This window comes from Chiloscyllium plagiosum, chromosome 1 (genome assembly GCF_004010195.1).
Source record: "Chiloscyllium plagiosum isolate BGI_BamShark_2017 chromosome 1, ASM401019v2, whole genome shotgun sequence".
Classification (NCBI taxonomy): Eukaryota; Metazoa; Chordata; class Chondrichthyes; order Orectolobiformes; family Hemiscylliidae; genus Chiloscyllium; species Chiloscyllium plagiosum.
The window spans coordinates 150,868,328-150,880,924 of NC_057710.1; the positions used below are offsets into that span (position 1 = coordinate 150,868,328).

Here is a 12,597-nt window from a genome sequence, read left to right on the forward strand (position 1 = left end):
CAGGGATGTGTAGGTTAGGTGCATAAATCAGAGGTAAAACGTAGAATTATAGGGTAGGGGATAGGTCTGGGTGGGTTACTCTTTGGAGGGTCAGCGTGGACTTGTTGGGCCGGAGGGTCTGTTTCCACACTGTAGAGATTCTATGATTAATCGAATGGGGGGGTAAGAATATGTCATTGAAAACGTTAACAAAGTGTGTAGGCATAAATTCAAACTGTCAGTATTTTAGCAGTTATTAATTCAACAGTAATATGCCCACTTAACATAGCAGTTTGTCTGATGTACCGTATTCAACTGCCAGCCACAGTAATATAGTTGGATAGTGCTAGGAAAGATCTTCTTGTAATGCGGTCATTGTTAGTTTCAAAAATAAATATGTCTTTCTGACCATTTGACTAAACCAGATTTTACTGTGGCTTAATTGCAGTAACAAAACTGCAACTTTAATACATTACTTTGTTTCCACGAAAGTTTTGTTTCTTTTTTTTTTAAATGCAGGTGGGAACTCACAATAAAGCGTGGTTCACTGCCGGAATTTTTGTGTTTATGACAATTCCAATATCACTTTGGGGTATCTTGCAGCACCTAGTGCATTACACTCAGCCAGAATTACAGAAACCAATAATAAGGTATTTATCGTATCTTTTGCTTTTAAAGTTAATCAACTTTTCATGTAAAAAGAAATCTGTAAATGCAAACTATTTAGAAATCATAATTTACTGTCAATTTTCTGACTACAGGATCCTATGGATGGTTCCCATTTACAGTTTAGACAGTGTAAGTTGATTTTACAGTTATTCATAACTTGTGTTGTTATGGAACACTAAATTAAATTATATTTTCACATACCAGACAATTACTGACTTGTGGAGTGTCTCGTACCACGGAAAACGTTACTGTAATGTCTCCCTCATATCAGGAGTGCAGAGTTAGGAGGCAAAGTTTCAAAATAAAGGATCTCCCCCATTTATGACAGAAATGAAAAAGAATTTCTTCTTTGGAGTTATTAGTATTTGCTGTTCTCTTCCCCAGGGAGCGTTCAGAGGTTAAATCATTGAATCATTAAGGCTGAGTTCAACAGGGTTTTGATCACCAAGGGAGATGAGAGTTTCTGGTCCAGGCAGGAAAGTGGAGTTAAGGCCACAATCCAGTCTGCCAAATGGCCCACACCACCTATATCTTATGTTCTTGGTCCTTGTATTGTAGTTGCTGACGGAGTAGCTGTTTCTTCTATTTTCATTATTCACATCTGTTTTATGGGTCCGTATATTCACCTGCTAACTGGAAAGGTGATGGTTTGAGGTTACCCAGAGATGAAGGACATGTTTGCTCTGGCCCGCTTGTGCTGTAGTGATAATGTCCCTGCCTTTGGACCAAGAGGTCTCAGTTCAAGTCCCACGTGGTCTAGAAGTGTGTAATACCTGAACAAATTGATTAGAAAGTAAGTGAATTTTTTTTTTAAATGCTGTGTGTAAAGACCTAATAATTATGTTTAAGAAATTGATACCGTCATGACTTGGGGAGCATGCTGGAAATCAAGTCCTGCCATTCCTACGGTTGTCACATTATTTCTATTCTAGAAGAAATATGCAAAACGCCCAAACTACTATTTGTTTTTAGATAAGAATTGGTAGGAAGCATGGACCAACTGTACTTCTGCATAGACTTCTGAACTTAGCAAGAATCTCATTAGATTCCAGTCAGGAGTGAACAATAAACTCTACAAATTAAAACTCAACTCTTTCTAAATCCCACCTTGTGCACATGCAAATAAACATTATAAATGTGGACGGGGAGGAGAGAGAGCACATGTTCAGAGGGAAATCTGGAAAAACAGGTTCTGTAGTGTTTATTCCCAAAACCTATTTGTTTAGTTCTTGCTTGTCTGAGGTTTCTCTCTTAATTCCAAATAGTTTCATTGGTTTGCTGGAGGCATGGCGTGGCTGTTTCACTTTTTTTTTAAAGGTTTCTGATATATCCAGTTGAAAGTCACAATTTGGACCATCTACTGCACAACAGATATGCTGGTTTTCCTTAGTTTTAATGTGCCTTGCTAAGAGAGCCAAGAGTATTGGTTGCTGTGGGTCTGCTAGTTTCTTTTCTAAAGCTTTGTTTTTTGTTGCACAGCCCAGCTGTTCAGTTACCTGACAACCAATCGAGTTGTTGGCAGGCAGAGGACCTTTTGTCATCGGTTTGTGAACTGAGAACCAATTATCAGTCAGCTTCACTTGTAATGGAGCAGCCACACAAATGAGGCTTACACCGTTATCAAATTCCTTGCATTCAAAGCAAGCAATCATTCTTGTAAATCCTTGGTTTAATACAGTTCTTTCTCATTTCAGTTCACAGCTTTTAAAAAAATATATAAAAAGACAGTTTTGATAATAGCATTAAAGAAAGACATGAATTTAGCTCTGTGGATTCTTTTACTGATTTCAACCCAAGATCTCACAAACAATCAACCCAGAGTAACCTGCATTTTAATATGTAACCACATCCATGTGGTCTCATCACCGATTACTGTGGAAAGATCCCTGAATTAAAAATTTGAGAGTTTTGGGCATAATTGAAACAAAATAAAACAACTACGTTTTATTATTCCCCATTTGGAGAACTCAATGTAGCTCCCTTTAATGTTGCAGCATACATATGAGCATTTCTTCAATGGTTAAGTTTGAAAGTGACCCGATGTACACATCTAACCTTTTATAGTACAGTGTATATGATAGATAGAACTGAGATAAAATCATTGGGTGTGCTGAAGTAATATTTTCTTTGTGATCATTCAATAACACTCTGTGTAGTTTTCATCAACGAATTAAATGTTTGACATTTATAAGGCATTTTTTTTAAAAAACCCTGATTAGAAATCAATGTGATCAGAGTGTAGCCAATAACCCAGAAACTGGATATGAATGTGTCACAAAGAGTTGATAAAATATAAGACCAGCAGAAACATGTTAATATTTGTTGCAGCTGGTATCCTTAGGCATAGCCGTTATTTGTATCAACTGAAGTGAAAGCTAACTCATGACTGTACTTCACAAACCGCAATAAACAGGAAGTGCGCCTGGTCATCTTTATAAAGCATTTCTATTCTGGTAATTATAGATATTTTATTACCATATCAAATTCTTGAATAGTGTCCTGAGCGCGCACACTTCTAAACCATGAATCTTAACATTCCGGTAGAAATTCCGAGGTCAATTTACAGGAATTTGTTTGTCAGAATGGAAAATCCGGCACTGCCCCCTCTCAGGCTCTTTCTCCCTATTTTAGTTATCGAGATCATTGAAGAATTAACAAAACAGGCTAACCTTTATTTAAAAAAAAATTAAATTTTGGTCTTTGTCATGTAATATTGTGTGTCTGTATTGCTATGGTACACACAAATTATTCAATCATTCAGTTAGATTATAGCTGCTGTGTATCTGTGCTACATATTCATACGTCGAGGAGACAGGACGCCTTCTCGCACATCAGGGACACAGGATACGTTCTCGCAGATCGTTTCAGAGAACATGTCTGGGACACCAGCACCCACCAACCCCATCGCCCTGTGGCTGAATACTTCAATTCCCCCTCCCACTCCATCAAGGACATGCAGGTCCTGGGCCGCCTCCACTGCCAAACCCTCACCACCCGTCGCCAGGGGGAGGAACACCTCATATTCTGCCTTGGGACCCTGCAACCACATGGGATAAATGTGGATTTCAACAGCTTCCTCATTTCCCCCCCCCCCCCCCCCACATTATCCCAGTCCCAAGCCTCCAACTCGGCACTGCCCTGTCGACCTGTCCATCACTCCCCCTCTGACCTATCACCTTCTCCCTCACCTTCATCCACCTATCACTTTCTCAGCTACCAACCCCATCCCCCCTCCCACTTATCTCTCAGCCCTGGCCCACAAGCCTCATTCCTAATGAAGGGCTTATACCCGAAATGTTGATTCTCCTGCTGCTTGGATGGTACCTGATGTATTGTGCTTTTCCAGCACCACACTCTCGATCTCTGGTTCCTATCCCTTAATATCCATATCCAGGAAAAATCTGTCAATCCCAATTGACCTAACATCTGTTTGGGGTATGTGTTGCATGTTTACTCTTTTTTCAGTGATTAAAAATGCTTCTTGCTTTTGATCTGAAAACCCTTGGCTCTAAATTTAATCATTTTACCCACTTGTTCAGGATTGTGATATCAGAGGAATTCCAATGATTTCATTGCAGCAAATCACATCCTGTTACCACTTCAAAGGCTTAATGTGAAGTTGCACATGTTTGTTGATTTCCAAGTGCTGCAATAAAGAGTGGTAACACTACAGGAAAGAAAATAATACTTTCACGTGAAGACAGCTGTGTATTCTCATATATACAGTTTAAAAAAAATTCATCACCAGTGTTAAGAGAGTCAAAGATTGTGGTGCTGGAAAAGCGCAGCCAGGCAGACAGCATCTGAGGCGCAGCAGAGTTGAGGTTTCGAGCGTTCAGTCTACTTACATGTAATTGCCAAAGCCCAGACTCTAAAGATCTTAGGAAAAAAAAGACATCTTTGAAGTATGGATGCTAAAATCTATGTTTAAAATTCAAAATACAGACTATAAGTGCTTGAAATTACAAGATCAAAATGAACAAAGTGACACCCAGTAAAGAAAATGCCAATTTTTTTAGCCACTTTGTCAGAGCTTAAAAAACTACGGCAATCTGTTGTACAACATAAAGCGGAGGGCCACAGAAAGATGATCAACCTCGATGTAATTGCATGATAGATGTTTTTGAGCAGTTGCCAATAACTCACACAGCATATATGAGGATGGCACAAAACTGACCAGCGTGACAGGAGATCTCCTGGTTGGAGTAGTTCCAGCTGGGGCCGCAGCACATCTTCCAAACTTAACTGTCTACCTTAGAGAGATTTAGCAGCAGTTCAACTACTCTGTTCCTTTCAGCTACGTGTCCTTACCTTAATTCATTAGAACTTTGAATCCTTGCAGTGTGGAAACAGGCCATTCAGCCCATGCCAACCCTCTGAAAGGCATTGCACCCAGCTCCACCCCCTACCCTAGCCTTGTAATTCCCATGGCTAGCCTGCACATCTTTGGGAGGAAACCAGAACACCTAATGGAAACCCACGCACACACGGGGAAAATGTGCAAACTTCACGCACAAGTAACCCGAGGGTGGAATTGAACCCAGGTCCCTGGTGCTGTGAAGCAGCAGTGCTAACCACTGTGTCACCTTATTCTTCCCGTTTGTTTCATCATCAGATTTATCTAGACGTAGTCCTTTGTGAAAACCACTCAGTTCTTCGAAAGATCTTTTGGAACAAAGATAACCTGTGCCTTATTTTCTCTGTAACTGCTGTCTTGAACAATCCCCACCCCCACCAGCAGATGTAAGGAGACCATAGGAAACTTTAAAGCAGTGACAGAGCATCTGTTCAGCTGACTTTAGCATGCTCTCAAATAAAAACAGAAGTTGCTGCAAAAGCTCATCAGGTCTGGCAGCATCTATAAACAGAAAGCTGCTGCCAGAGCGACTGAGCTTTTCCAGCAACTTCTGTTTTTGTTTCAGATTTACAGCATTTGCAGTTCTTTCAGTTTTTATTCGGCATTCTCATTTTCTTTTTGCCAAAAAAGATTTTGCAAATTTAACCCCACAACCTTACCCCTAAAAAGATACATTTTTCTAGTGTCTCTCACATCTCATTCAAGCCCCATCTCGGAGCTTCTTGTTAACAAATTTAGCTCCTGATTTTTTTTGGTTTAAACTCTCTCTTTTCATTAAAACTGTTGATTCTGTTTTCCCTCCTGCTCAAACTTGTAGATAACATTGTAAATGATTTGCTGCTGTTGACATTTGTGTCCTTCGTTTTAAAAAACGATCTTTATCACCTCTTCAAAATCTTATCAACACTCTCATAGACTCTAACCTCCCTTTCCCCTCACGTTCTTAATCATGTGACCTCCAGAATCCATCTTAGTGTTCATGTTTAAATCTTTTCAGTTAATGTTTTGGCCCAAATCAAAGCACTAAAGACCAAGGTGCAGTGTCTGTTTGCTTTAAAGGTTGTAGAGAGGTAGTTTGCAACATTATCTCCCTGTAACACTTCTATTCTCCAGTTCAGTAACAACACCCTGTTGCTTACAATCTAGTTTTGGAGGCCATCTATTCACCTATACTGACTTGATGTCAGTTTATTTGTCTGATTTTAGTTGAGCCGTGTGTTCCCCAGTTTATAAATTAAAATAACTAAAGCCATCGTTTCTGACCCCTGTAATTTATTCTAAGTCCTGACGACCGGTTCGCTCTGTGGTGGTAACATTTGGTTGAACTCAACTGTAAACTAACTTGATGGCCTACTGAACGCAGAGCTGAGCTTCCTACTTTATCTTCACTATTCACCCCCTGCCGTTCAGAGTCCATCTGCTACCACGGACATTGTTTATGAGCCTCGAACCTCTGTTTCAGCTTTTCTGGTCTCTTGTGATTCTGTCTTTAACTTACTTCAGTGAAACAGGCCTCCAAGAAGGTTAAGTTCCTTCAACTTATGCCGTAGTGTAGCAACATTCCAGTGTAGCATAATTGTGCATCTGAAGTGCTGTAACCCACAGGACTATGTACCAAGCGATGAAAATTGGGATTAGGCTGGAAATTGTTGTGGCCACTGCAGTCTCAGAGTTGTATGGCCTGTTGTGCTGTAAGTATTCTATGTATCGAAGATGTCCACACAGAAGATGATTGGTATGTACTGCATGTTCCCTGTTGGATTTGTGATGGGCTCCTTCTTTCTTTTAATACTTTGCTTTGGTGTTTGGGGTGGCCTTTTTTGAATAAAGATACCATTCAGAATGCTGGATTAGGCAACAGTTGAACTCCAGAAGTTGATCCGAAATTTGTGTAGCATGTCAGTGTTTAATTACTTATTTTCACATGGTATCACTCTTTACTTAACAGTGGATAGCCTTGAAGTATCCTCATATCGCAATATACGTCGATACGTGTCGAGAATGCTATGAAGCATATGTCATCTATAACTTCATGATCTTCCTACTGAACTATTTGACATATCAGCACCCAAATTTAGTGATTCTGCTTGAAGCTAAAGATCAACAGAAACATCTACCTCCTCTCTGCTGCTGCCCCTCTTGGCACATGGGCGAGTAAGTAATAATGTTCAAGTGTTCATGCTTTGTTCAAATGCAACTAATTTTCCTGCAGAGGTTTAAGCTGGTTTACATGATTTAAACATAAAGTGCTTGCTCCTGACCTGTGTTAATGGCTGCACCTGCTTCGAAATATTGGCTTTTATCCTTTTCAACTATTTAGGTTTAATCCAAAACTTTGATCCTTGCAATATTTTAAAATATGTAACAACTTACCAGTTTACGAGAGGCCTCTATTAATCATACAGTCATAGAGACGTACAGCATGGAAACAGACCTTTCGGCCCAACCTGTCCATGCTGACCAGATATCCCAACCCAATCTAGTCCCACCTGCCAGCACCCGGCCCATATCCCTCCAAACCCTTCCTATTCATATACCCATCCATATGCCTTTTAAATGTTGTAAAGTACCATAATCTCACATTTATCCACATTACATTTCATCTGTTGTGCATTTGCCCATTAAATCAATTTGTCCAAATCACACTGTCCCCACACTGTTCCCATCTAGCTTTGCCATCTGCAAATATTACACTTAGTTCCCTCGTCTAAATCATTGAGTCGCTGGGATTCAGGCACTGCTCGCCGTAGTGCTACACTAGTCACAGCAGGCTGCATGAAAAAATACTGTTTGCTCCTCCTCACTGTTTCCTGTCTGCTGGCCAGTTCTCTATCCATGTCAGTATACTATCTCCAACCTTGCATGTGGGACCTTATCCAAAGACTTCTGAAATTCCAATTCAGTCAAGTCCACAGTTTCTCCTTTATCAGTACTACTAGCTGCATCCTCTTAAAATTCGATCATAATTTAACGTCTGTAAACCCCTGCTGAATCTGTCTGATCCTGTCACTCCTTTCCACATGGTATGCTATTAAAATTTTAACTCCAGCAATTTCCCTACTAATGTCAGGATATTCAGTCTGTAGTTCTTTGTTTCCCTTCTCTCTGTTTATTTTTAATGTAGATTTCATGCTACTATCCTCCATCCATAAGAGCTGTTCCAGAATCTGTAGGATCTTAAAAGATGACCAGTAATGCATCTATTATTTCTCAGGGCACTTATTAATTATGTTGGGATATATTATTAGGTCCTAGAGATTAATAGGCCTTTAATTCCATCAATTTTTCCAACACCATTTCTTTACTAGTACTGATTTTCTTCAGTTCCTCACTATACCCTGTTTCCCCCACATTTTAGGGGTGCTTTTTGTGTCTGTCTTGTTCAGTATTATAACTTCCCCCTTTCCTGACAGTATGGGACCTAGAAGTGTTTAGTAACCTTTTTCTCAATGCGATTGGAGGTTTCTACAGGCGATGAAGCAGGAATGGAGACAGCTATTGATACCTATGTTGAAATAGGCTCTCTTTGTGATCGACCGCTTATTTAAGGGTCAAGTATGATAACCTTGCAAACGGTCTGATCCAGCCTCAGACATTGGCCAGGAATAGGATTGGAGTCTGTTACTGGGGAATGCTCTATGTGGTGGGAATTAATACAACAAATTAGATTTTCCCAACGTTTTCATGTGATGTGTTAGATGAGGCAGACATTTGTGTGTTTATCTCCAAATGTGAGCATGTAATCTGAGATCACAGGTGACCCATTTCAAAGAAAAACTGGTGAGTTTTCCCATTGTTCTTCCCAACCATTATCACTTTAAAATAAAAACACACGATTTAGATTTTATTTCATTTCATTTTTGGGGGGGATCTTGTTCCACAAAAATTAACTGTATTACTTCCCATGGTATGAGGATGACTATGCTTCACAACTAAATATGAACCAGAGTGAAAGTCACTTTTTATAGAGACTATTTTTTTGACAACTTCAAATTAGTAGATTTAGGAGGTTTGTCACTAATTGAATGTCAGTACGGTAGTTATACAGTTGAGAAGATATCTTTTTTTCTTAAAAATAGGATCCTTGGCTTTGTGCAAAGAGCACAAAACCTATCAACACCTGTCCAGCCTCATCAGGAGTGTTTTTTCAATTCTAGGTATCTCATCTTTTCGGAAAGATGACAAGGCTTCAAAGGGTGTAGAGGGTATTTGCTGCAGTGGTGCCATAGATGAGAGACTTTGTAACATTAAGTGACTGAAAGCTCAAAGTTGTTTTCTTGAAAACAGGAAAGGTTGAGCGGAGGTGGAGAGTAGTATTAAAATTATGACCTATTTTGATTGTGTAAATTAAGAGACACTGATAAGTGAAGGTGAAAAATGTAAGATAATTGGCAAACGAATCGGAGGCAATGAGAATAAAGTAAGCTATAAGATATGATGTGGAAGACAATGCGTCAAGAAATGATGTAGCAAATTCAATTGCAGCCCTCAAAAAGCTCGACCAGTAAATTTTTGAAGAGCGAAGGGAAAGAAGCAGGATTGGAGACCACCTGCAGAGCTCTTCCAAAGTGCTAATGCAGACACAATGAATGTCCGAATTATGGAGGCGTACCCTGTGGGAAGCTAGGGGAGTGGTTGCTGGGCCTCTTGCTGAGATATTTGTATCATCGATAGTCACAGGTGAGGTGCCGGCAGACTGGAGGTTGGCTAACGTGGTGCCACTGTTTAAGAAGGATGGTAAGGACAAGCCAGAGAACTATAGTGAGCCTGATGTCGGTGGTGGTCAAGTTGTTGGAGGGAATTCTGAGGGACAGGATGTACATGTATTTGGAAAGGCAAGAACTGATTAGGGATCGTCAACATGGCTTTGTGCGTGGGAAATCATGTCTCACAAACTTGATTGAGTTTTTTGAAGAAGTTACAAAGAGGATTAATGAGGGCAGAGCAGTAGATGTGATCTATACGGACTTTAGTAAAGTGTTCGACAAGGTTCCCATGGGAGACTGGTTAGCAAGGTTAGATCTCATGGAATACAGGGACAACTAGCCATTTGGATACAGAACTGGCTCAAAGGTAGATGACATGGTGGTGATGGAGGGTTGCTTTTCAGATTGTAGGCCTGTGACCAGTGGAGTGCCACAAGGATCAGTGCTGAGTCCACTACTTTTCATTATTGATATTAATGATTTGGATGTGAACTTAAGAGGTATAGTTAATAAATTTGCAGATGACACCAAAATTGGAGGTATAGTGGACAGTGAAGAAGGTTACCTCTGTCTTCTGGGGAGCATTAGAGGCTGAGGGGTGACCTTTTAGAGGTTTATAAAATCATGAGAGGCATGGATAGGATAAATATACAAAGTCCCTCTCCAGAACTAGAGGGTATAGGTTTAGGGTGAGAGGGGCAAGATATAAAAGGGACCTAAGTGGTAACTGTTTCACGCAGAGGATGGTACATGTATGGAATGAGTTGCCGGAGGAAGTGGTGGAGGCTGGTACAATTGCAACATTTAAGAGGCATTTGGATGGATATATGAATAGGAAGAGTTTAGAGGGATATGGGCCAGGTGCTGGCAAGTGGGACTAGATTGAGTTGGGATATCTGGTCGGCATGGATGGGTTGGACCGAAGGGTCTGTTTCCATGCTGTTCATCTCTATGACTCTATGTTGAGCTGGGATGTGGTCTTGCAAATTTCTGTAAATATTGCTAGTTGTTCTTATCGGTTATTCTAACATAATTTTGCATCATACCTGAGATATCAATGTCGGTGCCTTAAGGTCGTAAGTGTTTGGTTTCCAAAAATTCAACATGAATAGCTGATGGTGATTTGGCATTTTTGAATTTTTGTTTATCTTTTCCAGATACTTAGCAATGCATTGTTTGCAATCTGGCTTACAGATTTGTTTTTTAAAACACAAAAATTTTAATCCTTGTGCATTATTTGTACTTCTAGATTGCCTTACGTCCTCGTCTTAAAAACAAGATGCTTTGAATCCTGGGAATCTGAAATTAAGAGAAAATGATGGAAATTCTTAATAGGCTAGGTGCCATTTGTGATAAAAGAAGCAGATTTAACTATTCACATTCTGTACCTTGTCTCAGATTAAAACTTGCTATCTGTCAACAGCCCATAATCTAAACCTAAGACAGGACTTGCTGGATGTATTTGGCAGATCTGCAGTATCTCTGAAGAGAAAGCAGACTTAACACTTCCAATGACCCTTCTTCAGGAGTCTGATTCTAGTTCTGAAGGAGAGTCGATACATTAACTCTGGTCACCTCTGTGCAGAGAAAGCAGATCTGCTGAGTTTCTCCAGCAATTTCTGTTTTTGTTGCAGACTTACAGCATTTGCAATTCTTTGTTTTATCCCCTAATCTAATATAGCTGGTTCTTAGATTTTTTTCATTGCTCTGAACTGCCATTTTGACCTGAAGACAATCTGTGCGTAGACCTATAAATAATACATCATTGAGAAATATCCTGTATTTGATCTGAAGTAGTGCCCTGTTGTATACTTTCTGTTGTTCATTAGTTCCATACACAGGAAAAAAAAATAATTTGTGTATCTTATTCATAAGAAATAAGGCATTTGTGGATTATATAATAACAACCTTTGTTGCATTTTAATTGGCTCATGCTATAGATGTAAGTGTCTAAGAATGACAACAATTACATATTCAATTTTCAGGTTTCACTTTTATTCAGAATGCTAATGTTACTATGTTTCACTGTCGTTTCACTGAAATATTCAATAGCATTTTCTATTACTTCCTGTTTCAGAACCTTCTAACTATTGTTACATGTGTATGCTAATTGTGGTAACTCTCTGGCTTGCGTTTTCTTTTGGCAGGGTGTTGCTGTTCAGATGCAAGCTTGGAGTTTTGCAGTACACTGTTGTTAGACCATTTACAACCATAATTGCATTGTAAGTAATTTTGTTTCAGGGTATTAAGTGCAAACATATCAGTTCTGAGGGGCTCCAACATTTGCAACCATCAGTATTTTCTACAATCTCTTAACATGCTGCATTTAATTGCTCAGAGTATTGTCTCTTTATTAGGGGTAACTAATGCAGGTTGCCTATTTGGCTCAGCATCACTGTTTTTGCCTTTGTACAACCGTCCCATCTCTGCCCGAGCCACCCAACTTTAATCTTTCTACCTTTTCGGTCTACTGCACAGCTCCAGCTGAACACACCAATTCGTGGAACGTTGTTTTCATTTTCATAGTCTTAAGAGATTAATTATTCCTCCTGTTTTCTTTGTAAATTCTACTGAGCCACATAAAACTTAATCCATTGTCTTTCCTATAACCTTGGGTTACAGAAAGCATCACATCACAAACCCCTTTCATGTTGAAACCACAAATCCCAGCAGAAGAGGGTAGAGCAGTGGATGTAGTGTACATGAATTTTAGTAAGGCATTTAATAAGGTAGGCTTAAGAGGAAAGTCAGGAGGCATGGGATAGTGGGAAATTTGGCCAGTTGGATAGAAAACTGGCTAACCGGTCGAAGTCAGAGAGTGGTGGTAGATGGTAAATATTCAGCCTGGAGCCCAGTTACAAGTGGAGTTCCGCAGGGATCAGTTCT

At 39.7% G+C, this 12,597-nt stretch overlaps 1 protein-coding gene across 1 annotated transcript in view; it reads left to right on the plus strand.

The window, feature by feature from the left end:
* Positions 1-12,597, plus strand: part of tmem184c (transmembrane protein 184C) — a 47,193-nt gene continuing 34,596 nt past the window's right edge. Inside the window, exons 1-4 of the mRNA XM_043699427.1 lie at positions 1-629; positions 741-777; positions 6,954-7,159; positions 11,859-11,933. Of these exons, the coding sequence (XP_043555362.1) occupies positions 493-629; positions 741-777; positions 6,954-7,159; positions 11,859-11,933 (455 nt within the window). The 5' untranslated portion in view covers positions 1-492. The remainder of the gene's footprint in view (positions 630-740; positions 778-6,953; positions 7,160-11,858; positions 11,934-12,597) is intronic.